A 17650-nucleotide genomic window follows, 5' to 3' on the forward strand; every position below is an offset into this window, starting at 1 on the left:
GAATAACAAAGCTCACAACAAATTGTTATATGTAAACAAACATTTGTTGATTATTATCATCATTATTATGAAGTGATGATGATGATAGCATACTTCGCGAGAATGCTAGGACATCTAACGAGAGAACCAGCGGCTGGGCGTTTGTATAAATGTGTTTTGCGGGCACTAATCACTTGTACATGTTGTCAATACATTGACCTGTTTGTTTCATCACAAACGCTTTAATTAACTTTGAAAGACTTGTAAGTTTTCCAATGAATAATAATCCAATGTCTTTTGTTGTTGCTATTTCAACCTGGTAAGAAAAACGCGCTTTGTCGCTTTAACTATCAATTGTTGTATTTGCTACCTTGCATCTGAGTGTCTTTATATAACAATGGTCTCTATAAACCTTTTTCAGCTTAAACACAGTACAAGTAAGAAATGGGCGCTAGTGTTGCCTGGGACGATGCGTAGTCTGTAAGGTTTGTATAGAAATACCACTCTCAGCATATCAGTCCTTTTTTATGTTGACTCATCGTCCACAACAGAACAACTGATTTTCTGACTGGGGAAGGCTATTTAAACCAGTACAGTCGTTGGGAACCACATCAAGGCTCCCAACAGAAGAGAAATTTCTTTTCTACAACGATTCTCATGAATTCAGGAAGAAAGTTTTGCTTTGTAGCAAGAACCTTTGCAAGTTGACATTGCTACTTTAATTGGTCGATTTGTTTGGCTTGTGAATAAAATTGCCAAGCAGTTCGGAAAAACACTGAACCCATGAGATTCCGTTTATAAATGAAATTCCTCTTTTACAACAGTGAAGGTGAAGACAGTATACTTTTCGAAACGTTTGCTTGCTGAATATGAGTTTGGTTTCTACATTTTGGGTTCTTTATTTTTTGACTAGATTAACCAGGAGTTCCCACCATTTTGCTCCCAAGATTGGAAAACCTTTGCACTTAATGTGTACTGTAGGCTACGTACGACTTTCACGTTTGATATTACCTTCACACTAGCCATAATGTCTAGTGAGTCTTTGTGCTGACAGCATGGACGAACGCTCCCGTTACATGCTATGTACGCGTGGTACCCTAAGTGGGAGTTGTGAAGCAGGAACGAATTAGTTGCCATTATTGTATTGTAGGACCGACAAAGTGTCGAACTCGCATCTCCCAGTTGAGAAGCGGGCACATTCATAAACCACTACGCCACGAAGCCGATGCAAGCGTTCCCATTACCTGAAGCGTGAAACAATTCTTTCTAACATTGATGAGACATTTACAAACGTTACATCGATTTAAAAACTGATTTTTCTAATTGGATTGTTTTTTGCCTAATATCCCAAAAGGAACTTTTCTCCATCATCAACCCTCAGGCTTCGCGCATCCGTGTACTGAAATGAATAACTTCTATTGGTAGTAACAGGCAGAGATTGTTTTTGCATTTGCTAATTTATTTGATAAATAGCAGTTGGATGATTTGAAAGCACCACCTGCTCACTACTGGAGCAACCAGTACCAACAATGAACTTCACGACACAAGAACAATTCTTTGCACCTAAAAAGCGTTTTACGCACAACCATTGTCTTATTTCTCCCACACAAACAACGCGCAATAGCTTGGCTTTGAATATGACATAACGTTCAAACTTTCCCTCCTCATTGCAACTTCAATGTGACCACTTTCTCTGCTGGCATCTTAGATTTCTTATTTCGTCACAAAGCGGGTGTCATCATCGAATCACACAGTCATCCCTCCATGCATTCGGTTGCTTTCCGTGTACGAAGGTAACACAGGCTGAGGTCCGTAGCTGCCGAATTCAGGTATTTCCTGCATTTTCTCCAAGATTGACATTTGATGGCTTTCATCCAAAACACCCATCTTTGCAAGGTCACTGTAATTACCATAAGCATTGGTATCAATAAGCTATATTGCATCATAATTACAATATTGATAGCAAACAAACGCTTCAGAATGCAAAAAATAAGTTAAGATTGTTCAGTAGTCATAAAAAAATATATTTTCAAAAATATTTCGATGGTAACCAAGTCTGTTGACGAGCTAATTTGGGCCCGGTACTAAGGAGAGGCCCCCGCCATTATGAAATGTTTCTAAACAATAAAATATACTGTGCCGAAATCAAAAGTATCCTCTAGACATCCCTGGAAATCTGAAATGGATGTAAAAGGAACCCAGTGACACAAAATAACCTCGACAGAAAATCTACGTTATAAATGATATATGTATTATTTCTATTTGAATAAGGACGTTTTCTGATGATTCCCCTTTTAGGATGAAACAGGTTGTAAAAAGGTGATGCACTCATCAGCCAAAACAAACGGCTCTCACTCCTTGTCTACGCTCAAGGTTTTTTGTGAGATTTAATTTGGGACCGTGACCAAATGAACAGTATCCCCTGAAACTCCCTTTCAACCTTACTGGCCGTTATCCGTTCAAACAACCACCAACTAACCTGGAGTTAAGTTGTACGACCTGCTCCAGTGACGAACAGCCATTTGCAATGAGATTTTCTTTGTACTGACTGAAACCTATGGGCCAAATATGTTGCTATTTGAGAAAATTTCCAAGAGTCTGAATTGTTACAATCATAGCTATGACAAACCTGTCATCTTCCCATTTCCAGAAGTAAGTAAAATAAGCAATATTTGCACCCAGACATATGTTTGGCTTGTTTTGACGCAGATTAGATATGTATGTTAAGCACAATTTATGCAATAATAATGTAAAACATGTAAGACTTTCTAACTGCATCCTGGGGTTAGTCTCATTATACAGTTTTTTGTATAGCAGGATCTTTTGCAAATAGCCATATTTTACTTGCAAAATTAACCTTGGCGAAAAACAAAACGAACTAAAGTTTAAATTGGCACATCAAATGAACAACTTACAACATACAATTCACAAAGAAATCTTGACATTTTTTTATGGAACATAGAATTGCACCAAAAGCGATACACCAAACCATACTACCTCCAGGGTACAGTTGGAAAGTCTTACATATTACATTATTATTGTGTAAATTGTGCTCCAGGTACATACCTAATCTCCGGTTAAACAAGCCAAACATATGTCTGGGTGCAAATATTGCTTATTTTACTTACTTCTGGAAATGGGAAGATGACAGGTTTGTCATAGCTATGATTGTAACAATTCAGACTCTTAGAAATTTCCTCAAATAGCAACATATTTGACCGTGTTCTAGTAGGTCATGGCTCAAGGTTTTTTGTGGGATTTAATTTGGGACCGTGACCAAATGAACAGTACCCCCTGAAACCCCCTTTCAACCCTACTGGCCGTTATCCGTTCCAACTAACCTGGAGTTAAGTTGTACGATCTGCTCCAGTGACGAACAGCCATTTGCAACGAGATTTTCTTTGTACTGACTGAAACCTATGCTTTCTAGCCATACTCCAAGAGAAGACAACATTGGCGACTCTTCATCAACCTCATCGTTGATCCCAGAATCAGTGGTGCCAGATGGAACAGGAGGAGAATTGGAAGACAATTTGTGTAAAGAGGTTTCGGTGTCTTTCGGTCCTTTTCTGCTTCGTCTAAAATGAAAGATGTGAGTGAAGAATTAATTTTCGTCTGAGAATTGTGACCAATGTTGACGTTTTACACAACAGTTGTAAAGCAAATTTATCAGGGAAGCAAGTTGAAAAACCTTGACAGTCAGGGGTCTTGTGAGAACAGATGTTGATCGTTTTAAAATGTATGAAAATTTAAGACAATTGTCTGATTTCCAATCAAATTGACATCTCCAACGGTATTTTAGAATAGTTCAATTGATGTTTTCTTAAATACATTTCTGAATACATATGGATATCCAATCACTGACTCTTTGCAACTACAATTGCAAATTTAACGTGATACTAAGTACTTTAAAACGAAGATTGCAATTCAGTGTTACGTTGTTTACAGTCTCTTATGGTTAGAGGGTGTAGAAAATTTACCTATTATTGACTTTGACCTTCAGTTGTGATGGATCCCTCATAACTTTGTCTAAAGATACGACGATGTGTCCAAACTTCGGTCGCTGATTTCTGTCCTTCTTCCAGCATTCCAGCATCAAACGATGTTGCACTTCAGGGCATTCCATTGGAGCGGGAAGGCGATATCCAGTCTCCACTGCATCCATGACCTGAAAATAGTTTTCGTCATTTTAAACGTGTCTAGAAATAGGATGAAAGCAACAAGACTGCGGAACTAGGTCAAAAACTGATACAGAAAGCCATCACGCTGCCTTTGAGTGAAAACAAATTGCTTTAACGTTGTGGTTTTGATGATAATAATGTTATAGTTTTATTCATTAAAATTTTCTGTGACCCGACCTGGAATCGATCTCAAACTTACCAGCATTAGAGCAGAAGGCCAAATGCTGCAGCCACTGAGCTGGTTTGTGTTCTTGATATGAACTGTGAAACAAACCTTCAAACATCTGTAGGCTGCAATGCGCATAATTTAAACAGCATAGAATGCACCCTGCGTTTAATCATTCACTTACGTCACGATTTGACAATCCCCAATAAGGTCTTTCCCCGTATGACATCACTTCCCACATCACGATGCCGTAGCTCCATACGTCACTCGCAGACGTAAACTTGCGAAATGTAAAAGCTTCCGGTGCTGTCCAACGGATGGGAATTTTTCCTCCCTGAAAAAATAAAACCGGCTGTTAACTGTACGAAAAGTTATTTTAAGTCTAAAATGTACAAAGATGTATTGAACCAGTTATCTTGCGTATGATTATCAAAGCATAGTATAAAAGATGACATAACAATAGTACATTGTTTGTAACCGGATGAATGTACTTGACTAACCAAAACCTATTTATCAGCATGAAAGCTCGGAGCAAGTAAAGAAACTGAAATAGATTCACTGACAAAACCCTTACTTTTTTCCTATAGCTATGAACAAAGCAGAGACCCAGATACTACATAGAAGTCAAAACCATAAAACATAGGCTAATAATAAACTCACTCTTGCTGTGTAGGCTGCGTCGGAGTCATCTTCCAGCACCCTGCTCATTCCGAAATCGGACACTTTGCAAACAAGCTGAGCGTTAACCAAGATGTTTCTTGCCGCCAAGTCCCTGTGGACGTATCCCATGTCAGAGAGGTACTTCATCCCTGCCGCTATGTGGCGCAACATACCCACCAGCTGGATAACTGTGAATTCATTGTCATGTTTCTGCAAAGAAAATTAACGATTTATCAATACAACAAAGAACTTGGATACAATCGCATCCAGGCTTATGTTATGTGGCATGTGGTTGAAGACGATGATGCAAAGAATCCAATCTGTGTCCAGTTTTAAGCATGTCATTAAGTGTTTCGCCAAAGACACATCCATATGCCCTTCAGAGAAGTTGAACCGCGCCATCGTGAGCCGTCCTACTCGGCATTTTGACGATAATGATCTTATAGTTCATTTATTGTTGCTGTGCAACTGCTGAGGTCTTTCAACGACAAGGCTTAGGTTTAATTCTTTATTAGATTCACGTTGTGATCACATTATTATCCGACTTGTCCTCACTGCGTTATGCAAAAGAGAATGCCGTCGTGTTGTTTTTCAAAGTCTCCAGTATGACCCGACCTGGAATCGATCTAAGATCTACCAGCACTAGAGCTGAAGGCAAAACCCCTCGGCCAGTGAGCTGGTGAGATTTCGACGAAATGCATGGCTTGAAACTTACCCTCAGGAAAGCGTCAAGCGATCCGTTCTCCATGTACTCGGTGATTATCATGAGAGGACGACTCCTGGTGACCACCCCTTTCAGCCGAATCACGTTTGGATGATCAAACTGGCCCATGATGGAGGCTTCACCTAGAAAGTCCAACTTCTGCTGGGTGCTGAATCCGATCTTCAGTGTCTTGATGGCCACATCTTCTTCGGATTTATTTGAAAGATAAAGTCTTCCGCTACAAACTTCACCAAATTCACCTGGAAAATAAATCTATAACTAAACCCAAGAAACTAAACCCAAGTTGGAAATGACGGAGTATGGAGAAGAATTCACTCGCCAAATGCACAGTTTTTTGCAGTTTCATGATTTCATTTGCATGACATCAACTCATTACCAAATGCATTCTTTGTCTATCAAATTTTGCTAATGAATGAATGTGTTCACTTTGTTGTTGAAATGAAAGCCAAAATTGATGTTTCGTGTAGTTTTTCATTCATTCAACGTTGTGCTTTGTTGACTTGACGCAACAAGAGTGCATGATTATAGTGACAGTCCCCGCAATAGAATAACTTCAACAAACCATTAACAATTTTGAAGGGCTTGAATTTTCATTGAGATAATCTTAATAAATCTACTCCAAGAGCTGCTTCCATGGAATTAAGTACAAAACGGCACCCGATTTTTGACCTTGAAAATTAATTAGTTTACAAAGCGATAGAAGCCACAATAACAATGTTCTATTATGTAAAAGTAAGCAATTAACCAATAAACCAAAGACTGTGCATCTCTCTAGCAGCCTGTCAGTGTAATCCGAAAAAAATTGCGATACTCCAGAAGCCCAGAAAGTCCCCAAAGACTCCAAAATCCCAGTAAAAGGAGATTCAGACCCAGCAGCCCAAACAAAAAAGGCTCTAACTACGCAGTTAGTGTAGAATTAGGGAACGTTCAAATATTACGTAACGCTTTTTTCCGAATTTTTGACCCCCCCTCCCCCATGTAACGCCAACGTAACGCTTTTTTCAATCCCCCCCTCCCCCATGTAACGCTTTTTCACTACGAATTTAGCACAAAAAACTACCATTCCGTACTCGAAAGCGTTACGTAACGTTTTGCTTGAACCCCCTCCCCTCCGATGTGACGCTAACGTAACGCTTTTCATAACCCCCCCTCCCCCTCGAAGGCGTTACGTAATATTTGAACGTTCCCTTAGGTCAATGTTGTTGCCAATTTAAATTTTGAACAACTAACTAACCACCACCGATGACTTTTTCTATCTTGATACATGAAGCGTCGATTTCTTTAGTGAATTCATGAACAGCACGATTCGGGTCTTCATAGGTCGTAGGATCGATATAAGTTTTGTGTCCCGAACCAAATATTCGACTGAATTTAACACTTGAACCATTGTATATGGCTGGATGCTTTTTGGCTTTGTGTTTCTCCATAGATCGTCTTGCACGTCGTCTGCCAATGAAAGCACGATCTTAACATCAAGAATACTTTATAAAAAAAAAAACTATCCAACAATAGATCACCGAACGAACAAAGGACTGATTAAAATAAAATGGCTTGTTTTTAGCAATGTGACAATTGATAGCTTGTTATTCAGCTTGTAGATGAGAAAATTGATTTAATGTGGATAATCATTAACTAAACAAACTTTCTTAGCTTATGAAATGGATCTCTAAGTTGTGCGGTAAAAACTGACCATGCCATACAAAAGTAAAGAAACATAATAACATTTTATTCAAAAGCAGATTTATGCACAAGTGTGCAGTGGTGGATCTAGGGACACATAAAAGTAACTTGTTTACAGTGCACTTACCAGATTTAAATTAATTAAGTTAAATTTTACACATCATTATGTTTTGTTGAAATCCCCCTTTAAGGTTACTTGCTGGATCGGCCTCTGCCGGTGTACGCTAAAGGCGAGGACATTAAATCTAGTCACTAAATTGCCGACTGAAGGCAATTTACGTTTGGATACAACGCAGCAATAGTCAAACCAATTCACAAAACCAGCCTTTCAATCTTCAATGAGATCACATCAACCAACCGGTGCTCAAGCATTCAGGTAGGCACTTTAACAAGTAGATTTCTAGTAAACCACGAACCAATCAGAAGCTACGCTGTTCATGACGTCATCAAGGTTGCGTTTAGGAAGAATAAAGGAAAAATGCAAATTCTAGCTAAATTAAATCAATGCTTTGCCATCGGTTGACTTGGCGCATTGGGTTAGGGCGGTGGTAGTCATTACATTGACGTGGGTTTGATTCCCACCGCTGTTATAGCTCTTTTTTCTTTTGTGATTACCAAACAAAGTTCAAAGTAATAATTAATTCTCTGGCTGAATGCTGGAATGGTCACAATTGGACAGATAACGTAGCATCTCATTGGTTCGTGGTTGGATTGGACAGAAGTCCATGGATTGGATATCTGCATGTTAAAGTGCCTTCCAAGCATTCAAGCAACAAAACACACTTTTGAAAAATATTATTACGTAAGCAAAAAATGACATTCTGTTTACATTGACTGGGTGGCGTTGTGGTTCGAGTGCATGCCGCTGAGTCAATAGATGTGGGTTCGATACCCCATCGGGTAACACCAAAGACTTCATAAAAATGGCACTAGATCCATTCCTGCTTTGCACTCGGTAAAAAGGAAATGGATTTAGGGGAATTTATGCACTTGGCTGCGCCGGTTTGACGATGTGCTGGGAGCAAGGCTTTCTTGCAAACACCAATGTATCATGCAGAAAGCATGTGCATGTTAATTCTGTTACACAACAGTTGGATTAGTTAAATATGTTTTTGCTTGGTGTGTTGGAACAAAAAATATTCTGTTTATCAAGATAATCATTACTGCAGAATCTAAAAATCTGAATAGCCTACTACGGAAAGAAGATGAGTTAAGGCAACGTAAAAATTCCATCCACTGAGTTATTCTCATTTAGAATTTGGACAGATATGGGCCAATGATGATTTCATAGTTCTTATTATCTTCAGTAATTCTCGTCACAGTAAAACCATTATAAATCACACAATAGATTCTTACTTCCGAAAACACAAAATCCCAACAATGACCAATAACACTAAACCCACTCCTCCGCATGCTGCAATGACTAATGGAATGATGTCCACTCTTTGGGATGCTGAAATCTTGTTTTCGTCGTTCAGCAATAAGTCACTAACTGAGTCACTTGTCTTCACATCTATTGATGCACTGTATGGACCATAACCGGCATTGGTACGAGCACGAACCTGAGTGAATCAAATCCAAACATTACAAATACTGGTATGCTTACTTTTTGTTTGAGTTTGAAAAAGTGTTAAAACTAAGATGTCTACAAAGTGGCTGTCAGATTGGTTTCATTTGTTTACTACAAAAGCGTGTCCTGGACTAAAATATATTACTAGCTATAGTAAGCTATACACTACAGGGAAACTACACATCAATAAACGGGATGATCGTTGTCCTCTATCATGTGTATAACGTCTGTAGTTTAGCAGATACGAAACGAAACTTGCCAACAAAGAGCGTTCAGGGGGATATTAAGCAGGAGCAGGAGCAACGAGAAGATTATGTCAAGCAGGAGCAACGCCTTAAACGTGCTTAAAACGCCCCACAATCCTGCATCTCAATTCGTTAATATGCAAACAGAAGGTTTCAGTGAACACTTAAATAAGAATTCCACCTTTACGCAGAACCGCACGCCCTCTTGGAGACCAGTTAGTTTCATTTCTGTTCCTGCAGTTCGATTAACTTTTGTCAGGTTCTGATTGTACGATGACTCCATTGATGTTTCGTCTGTTATCGTGTTCACGACAACTTCGTAGTCTTGGATAAGACCATTTTTGTTCAAGGGTGCACTCCAAGCAATTGTAAATGAATGGTCCAACACCTCTACCATGTGCACACCAACCACAGCAGAAGGGGCTGAAAAGTTTCATTTATTAAATAATGGTATTGTCCGTTTATCTTTTGCAATTTCAAGAAATTAAAAACTCCCATAAAAAAACGTGCACCAAGCCAACGTAGCTCATCAATTGTTGCAGCAGATATATTGATAATTAAGTAAACATAACAACAGAAACTCAAAAAAATTTTCACGAAATTTTAGCTAAGAAACCCAACATCTTTAAGTGTCAGTTTTCTTTCAGTAAAAAATTTGAAAGCGTCCCGCGGGAGATTCGAACCAATAACCCACTAGCTGCTGATTATGGAAGACATACATGACATCATTACATTTCAAAAAATACGTTACTTTTACGCCATAATGTGATTCGTTATTTTTACTGTACGATACCAAACATTCTCAAACAGCAATTTCATCTGGTTCAAACCATAACCATATCAACTCTGATTTGTACCCAGTTTGGTAATGTTATGCACAAGACAACTAAGCGACTATCTGGGCTGTTTTTAAATCAATAATTAATCTTACCGGCTTGATCAGTCTCCGCTCGAACGATGACGCAGTCATCCTTAGCATTGCCACTGGACTTAGCAACAATGGTAACGCCATTACGCGCGCACACCTGAAAAAAATGGAATTTTGTGAACTCGTGTGAGTTAGAGATACAGATAGTTGAGTGTAAGGTGGCAGTCAATGTCCGATGGCACATGGACAAAAGCTCAAATCCACAAACAGACCCATGGTCTCTTCGCAGATTCCCGTTGCTGGAAATTCCTTTTTTATTGCTGTATTTATTGTATTATATTTACCTACAACGAAATAAAATCAATCAATCAATCTCGACATCGGGAGTTATTATCATGTGAGTTACTATTACATTATCATCTTTCATTAAAATAATTCATTATGTACTTTTTGCAACAACACACAATTTTACTTTTCGAATCATAGATGCAACCACACTACATAAAACAGAAAACGCGTCAGTCGTAGACATCTGTTCCCAATTTTTGTAAGTTTAATGAAGAAGCCAAGATACCTTGAACTTGTATTTAGCGTAAGAGCTTAAAGCCGAGACAGTGGCAGATGTCATTCTTAAACCGGTTTGATCAGGTAAATACTTGATAGAATCGGAACAGGAACGGCAACTCTTGAATTCAAATTCGCATCGCAAACACTGGATCCTGAAAAGTAAAAATGCATGCATTAAATTGATTACAAGCAATTTACACCCATTAACAATACATACAGTATAACGTATATACTGTAATTACCAAGCAACGCAAAAAGATCAGTCATGATCGAATACTGAAAAAATAAAACTTTTCTAGGTTATTGATTAAAAATTTATTCATATTTGTAACGTATCAAAGTAGATCAAGATTCATCCAGCAAAGCAGCTGTGTCAACATTCAATAACGAGCAATGTTTCATGTCTAAATACACGAATACAACTTCTACATACAGGGTTGTACAGCTAAACAATATATGCTTTTAATACTACAAAAAGTGCTCAATGCCAAGCGAAAAGCCAAGCAGAGCGAATTACATCAAAATTAGCTACTAGTTCACTAAAAACCTTAATAACCTGTTTCACCTCAATAGGATCATCAGAAGGAACTTATTCAAATAGAATGTTTTTTGGTTTTAACAAATAAAGCGTAGTACAGCTATAATTTTTAAAACAAAAGAACAGTCATCGGCTAAAAAGAAAAAAACACCAAGACCATGTGATGGAAATCACTGGTGGAAAGTTAAATACAGTAGTCAAAAATAACTTCATAATAAATTTCTTTAAATGACAAAATTATTAGTTCCAGGCATGAAACCAATCGTTTCAACCAATAAAACAACAATTCCGGCCACAAAACTATCGAATCCGAGCAATAAACTCAAACCAATAAACAAAATATGTTAATCAGCTCATTTAAACAAATTACCATTTGTGAAACCTAATTAACTAAGCCTAAATAGTGAAAGATTTTTCCTTCAAGGAGCAAGTGTAAGTTTAAGTTTGTCTTTTCTCGTTAACTTCTGAGAGAATGTAAATGGATTAAATTTGTCACAGCCTCGCAGTGATTAATGACCATAAATAAACAAAGCATTGGTAGTGCCTTCCCTTTCGAAGATGGTGGCATGGTAAAACGTCTCTCCCAACTACTTTAAAAGATTGGCGCAAGTTTATTGTATCCCAGTACTAGTTTTAAACTTGAAAAAGTTTGAAAACCTTTTTAAAACCCTTTTTAAAGTTTATGCATGTCCTTCGTTCCCCCGCGAAAACGCATCCCCGCAAAAACGCAGCTCGTCTCACGTGGCAACCGCAAACTCAATTAAAAAGCTGAAAGCATGTTGCAAATCCTTTCAGGTTGGTATGAGATGCACATATGCAACCAAAGCATACATTACATCCAATGGAAACGCGCCATAGCACATATACCGAAAAGACACTTCAATACAATATTTAGACGTTAAATACCTTCCATGTTTACATGGTATTCTAAATGTTTCCATAATAATTGTTCTTAAAGGAAAATTTGAAATTTTCCCTTGGCTAAATCGTCCATAAGAAATGACCGAAAACCATACAAAACGAACTTCAAATAACACTTACCATCGTATAGGGCCATAACAATACACATTAAAATAAAAATACGCGAACGCACCACCAAGGTAATCTACAGTAAAGTATCTAATTGAAAATTGCCATTCTAGAAATCCAGAAGACACGGAATGGCTTTTTTTTTAACAAAGTAGCAACTGCACACACCCTTCCAACTTACTCGTATGTCAAGTCAACTCGGCCGCCATTGTTCAAAGGGGGTGACCACAACAGAGTGACTGAGGTATCGTTGACTTTCGTTATGACGTTCATCGGTTTGCTTGGTGGTTCTGCAGCAACAAGTTTCCATTATGGTTCTTACAGCATATGTAACTCTCTATGCACACCTCTGACCCCCTAATGCACACCTCTTTGAATCCTTCTGCAAGTATGCATACCTCTTTGACCCCCTATGCACACCTCTTTGAATCCCTCTGCAAGTATGCATACCTCTTTGACTCCCTGTGCACACCTCTTTGAATCCTTCTGCAAGTATGCATACCTCTTTGACCCCCTATGCACACCTCTTTTACTCCCGGTGCGTACCCTCTTTTCATTAGTGCACCATTCGACCACCCCTAAACTCCTTTTCGCCCTCGATGCGAAATGCAAAGCGTAGAAAGGTTTCAGCCTTTTTTGCTTTGTACAATTAAAACTTTTCACTCCACACAACATTCTAGCTACAATTTTTAAGAAAACACTGATTTGTGTTTGAGGTAAAGAAATTAAACAATTTTGCCAAAAGTATGTTCAGAATTTAAATTCAAATGCTTTTATTATTGTTTTAAACCCAAGTTAATTTAATAACCAATGTTTTGCATGTTTACGAAAAATTACCTCTTATTATATCATGAGATTAAAAACTATACCACTTTAGAAACAGACGTATCGACTTATCCAAATTAAAAATAAACAAAAAAGCAACCTTTGCATGGATATGCAAGTGTCTTGGAGACAAAAATAAAAATACATCAGTTAAATATAATAAAATGTAAGAAACAATAAAACCATTTAATTACTGGTGCATTGGTGCTCTGCTCCATCAGATTGAGCTCGGAAATATCCGTCCATGCAATCACACAGTGTTGCCCCACTTGATTTTGATAAACTGTAGTCAGGGCACCGTTTGCAGAGTTGGTTGGCCACCGTTGATTTAAAGCTTCCAGGGCTGCAAGCTGAAAAACAAAACCAATTAATTGTTAATAACGTTGTGGTGTTTTCTCACTACCGAAAAAAGAAACTTGTTCTCAGTTAAGAAAAGGAAATATCTTCTGACAGGTGTCAAACCCACAACAATGTTTGATATGAACGACTCGGTTACATGTCTTGTAACATGCCTTCCTTTGCGTTGTTCCAAGTTATGATCAAGTTTGCCAAATTTGGTCTTTTTCTCATTGATTTGACGATTGAAAACGTTGAATCAATGTTAAAAATATAGCTTGCAAGCTAGGCCAACAGCAACTTTTGAAAAGGAAATGAACCATCTCCAGTTTTGCTGCTAACTTGCTTAGTGGAAAGTGCCTACATGTGAATCGACATGAATTGGGTTACGCAATAGGGTGGCTCGTTTTTGAACTTTTTTTTTAAATTCTCTCGGGGTAGTGGGGAAATGGTGCCAATGAGTGAGAAAACAATCATGACAAAATTTGAGATTTGTAAAAAGTTGTCTTCAGCCTCCTCATGGGGCCCAAAAATCGAAAAATGGGGTCAAAAACGCAATTTTTTTTTTAAATATTTTTAGTTTGGGTAGATACAATATTGTTTAGATATGTCTAATTAGCCTAAGAAAAAAAATTGGAGTCATTTGAACTATTCCTTCAGCTTCCTCACAGCTTCTGAAAATTTCCCTTTTGCTGAAAATTTTGCATTTTTGTGGGTGGGTACATGATACATAATTGCGTTAGACATTTTGCCAGCTATAAAACGTCATTGTATTTCTCTTTATAGGCCTGCCCTGAGCTGTTGCGTCATTTTTTAATGAAATTGGGTTAATTTGGTAGGAAAAAGTGACGTCTTTTATTTGAATTTACGTCACTGACAAAGTTTGTAGTTATGTAACCACAAACAAAAATGCGAAATTTTCAGCAAAATAAAAATTTTTAGAAGCTGTGAGGAAGCTGAAGGAATCATTCAAATGACTCCAATTTTTTTTTATAGGTTATTTAGATATATCTAAACAATATTGTATCTACCCAAACTAAAAATATTTAAAAAAAAATTGCGTTTTTGACCCCATTTTTCGATTTTTGGGCCCCATGAGGAGGCTGAAGACAATTTTTTACAAATCTCAAATTTTGTCATGATTGTTTTCTCACTCATTGGCACCATTTCCCCACTACCCCGAGAGAATTTAAAAAAAAAGTTCAAAAACGAGCCACCCTATTACGCAATAAACCTTATAAAAATGGCGCTAAGTCTGTTCCTACTGACCACTCTACTTTAAGGAAATGGATTTTAGGTTGTTTATGCACTTGGCTGTGCTTCAATGCAGAAACGTTAAAATAATTTATTTCGAAAAGTCAGCAATGTACGAAACCTAGCGGTCTTGTAAACCGTGTGGTGTCATCAGTGCAGTCTTTGTGATTTCATAAAACAAACGTCTTTTTAACCTACAATGGGATTTTTCAATTTTTAGGGGTAAGTTTTCAATTCTGTCGGATCGAAATATGATGACGTCGTCAGTTTGGGTTACGATTCGGACAATAAACTTCAAGGTATGAAAATTAGAAAATAGTTCATACAATTTCACATACGTTCGGTAATTTGAGTTGGTCCCACAACCGACAAAACTATTTTGCATGTTTCTTTCATGAGTTCAAGATCATCTTTTCAAAAATCTTTATCCCAAACCATTTGATTCACCTTTTCATTAATTTGATATGGGATTTGAAGGTGTGGGTACTTTCCCATAACCTAGATCACTGTCTCTAAAGCTGTCTCGATACTGACTCGATGACTAATTGTTTGTTTGTGGTTTTTCGTTGTCTGTTGTGTTGTATCTGCAATCGCAGTGTGCAGCATGTTGGTCGCACAATATAAAACATCACTGTCATTGCACAACAACTTGCTTCATTTGCGTCTCTTAAACAGGAAGTGTCGGTTTAATGGGAGTCTTTGTGAGCAAACAAATGCCGTCTGTTTGCATCAAAATATATTGTGTTGTCTTTTCAAAAAAATTGACAACTCGCTAAAAGAACCAAACACAGCTCTTTTAGCGCAGGTCATCGATTCTTAGTTTTTAATCATGTTCGGAATGTCAGCGCATTGTGCTTAAGCGTTATAGACCAGTGCCCATTGTTTATCAAGTCAAGAGTAAACATAAAAATACAGTCAAGTATGTGAAGTCAATGGGATCTAAATCAGCATGCACAAAACCAGCGACCCCAACATATTTTAAGTTTATTTATTTAAAAGCAGCTTAGAAAATCAGCAGAGCATGAGAACGTAGGCAACGCAGTCAAACGTGAAGAAACAAGAGCTGAAAAAATATTTTAAAAACTAAAAAAACAAAGACAAAAGAATGAAAAGAGTAATTTGTTGGCCAAATAGCAGAAACAACCAAGTTTAAATGGCAGTTCATACAATTGTGTCACCCAATACTTGCCATCATTCCTCAAAGTCAAAAAGCAGGCCTATCGGCGTTAGCAAGGATTAAATGAGATGATGAGGCGTATAGTTTGCCCTTGACTTGACTGCGCTGGTCAGTGGTGACTGGAATTCTTGTTCAAAAATGAGATGCCATAGCATTGGTGCTAAGATTTTGTCAAGCTCAAATAGCTTCAAAGAAAATGAAGGGGTGTACCAACAAACATCTATAGGATTGGCCCGCCATTAAGTGTCTTTTTCGAGACACAGCCGCGTGCTCTGGAGCCCTTTATAGGATTGGCCCATGATACAAGAGAAGGATCCACAGAGGATACAAACTGATATGCACAAATCAACAATAAAAAAAATAACAGTAACCTCCCAAATACATGTAGCTCTACACAAAGTGAACTTTGCATGACTTTTGACTTCTTCTTTTGGTTACTTTTAATAACGTCTTTTTAGACATTATTTTTAAAGAAAAAAAAAAGTTAAACGTCATGCAAATTTCACTTTGTGTAGAGCTACATGTATTTGGGAGGTTACTGTTATTTTTTTATTTGCTTGTTGAATGCTTCCGTGCGTTTTAGGTTAGAAATACAGTATGTAGTTTCCAAGCGATATCTCAAGCTTTTTTTTCTAGTATGTGGACATGCTTTGAGAGTGCCACTAACACACGCTTTCACACGTCACAAAATAAGAAGTGTTGCTGTACAGTACGTGTCGCGACAATAATGAAGTGTTGCACTTCATAAAGTGACAATATTGATGTGCGGCGATGCTGAATCGATGCAAACAATAATACTAACAAAGAATCATTGTGAAGAGGAAGAAATTATCTGAAAAACGTTAAAATTCCAAATTTTATTAATCAATATCAAAAGAACCTAAACAGATGGAGTCCTGTTGAAAACCTCGTAAGAGAAAGGATAGCAAATAAAATAGCATAAAATTACAATACAAGCCAATGTTTAATTCCCAGCCGATATCACTCGTAAAATTAAATTTTGCAAATACATTTCGTTAATACAGTTTTTGTTGTCACAACACATTTGGGACCCATTTGGAACGTATTCGGACAGCGTATGGTACACATGTGGAACACATTTGGACCATGTATAAACAACTATGTGGAACTCATTTGGAATTGTTATTGAATTTGATTTGAATACGTTAGACGCTTTAATCGCTAAACTTCCCGTTTCCTTGAACTAATTACTTTTGATTGTTGGAAAAAATAAGTTCTTTGAAAAAATGACTTCCTTTCGTGTTGCGAGCATTATCCCCGAGGCACCCGAGACCTCAAACGAAAAGAAGAAAATAGCAATCACTCACAACAAGTGACGCATTATTATTTTCTCATGTGGTAAGTCCACACTGCAAACACAAGGAGCATACAGCCAGTGACGCAGCTAGAAAGAAAATTTTACAGGGCAAAAGCAACTGTTGTGGGGTAAATATTTTAATATTTAAAATAACTTATATAGCAACTACATAGTTTGTTTAAATATATAGCAACTGGATAAAGCCTAATATTGATGAAATGTCATTCAACATGTAACACAATGTCAACGTTGTAATAATATTAAAAATCCATTTTTTAGGGGAGCAAAGATACAATTTTTTGAGGCAATTGCTCTCCCAAGCACCTTCCTCTTCTCTGTGGCTACGCCCTGTTTCTACCCATGAATACTTCTCGAGTTCTCAAAAACACTCCTCTATGACATTCATCAATGCCGCAACCAGGTATAACAAAATACACTTTTGTGTTTGTTTGTACACGTTGTAAACCTGATGATGAAGTGATTATCAAAAGTTTCGAGTTTTTACTACAAAGAAGAAACACAGAACACCGACG

At 37.6% G+C, this 17650-nt stretch overlaps 1 protein-coding gene across 2 annotated transcripts in view; it reads right to left on the bottom strand.

Annotated features, from left to right (window-relative positions):
• Positions 1–1427: 1427 nt before the first annotated feature.
• Positions 1428–17650, bottom strand: part of LOC145767545 (ephrin type-A receptor 4-B-like) — a 40102-nt gene continuing 23879 nt past the window's right edge. The window contains exons 8-21 of one of the 2 annotated variants that reach the window (XM_082579387.1): positions 13227–13382; positions 12389–12497; positions 10648–10792; positions 10137–10230; positions 9387–9628; positions 8747–8952; positions 6945–7156; positions 5702–5949; positions 4987–5196; positions 4511–4660; positions 3960–4147; positions 3397–3557; positions 2459–2534; positions 1428–1879 (exon numbers count right to left, since the gene is read on the bottom strand). In XM_082579387.1, the coding sequence (XP_082435513.1) occupies positions 1726–1879; positions 2459–2534; positions 3397–3557; positions 3960–4147; positions 4511–4660; positions 4987–5196; positions 5702–5949; positions 6945–7156; positions 8747–8952; positions 9387–9628; positions 10137–10230; positions 10648–10792; positions 12389–12497; positions 13227–13382 (2351 nt within the window). In that variant the 3' untranslated portion in view covers positions 1428–1725. Of the gene's footprint in view, positions 1880–2458; positions 2535–3320; positions 3558–3959; positions 4148–4510; positions 4661–4986; positions 5197–5701; positions 5950–6944; positions 7157–8746; positions 8953–9386; positions 9629–10136; positions 10231–10647; positions 10793–12388; positions 12498–13226; positions 13383–17650 lie in introns of both variants that reach the window. The other variant, XM_082579386.1, reaches the window with a different exon arrangement.

Source organism: Aplidium turbinatum, chromosome 3 (genome assembly GCF_918807975.1).
Source record: "Aplidium turbinatum chromosome 3, kaAplTurb1.1, whole genome shotgun sequence".
NCBI lineage: Eukaryota > Metazoa > Chordata > Ascidiacea > Aplousobranchia > Polyclinidae > Aplidium > Aplidium turbinatum.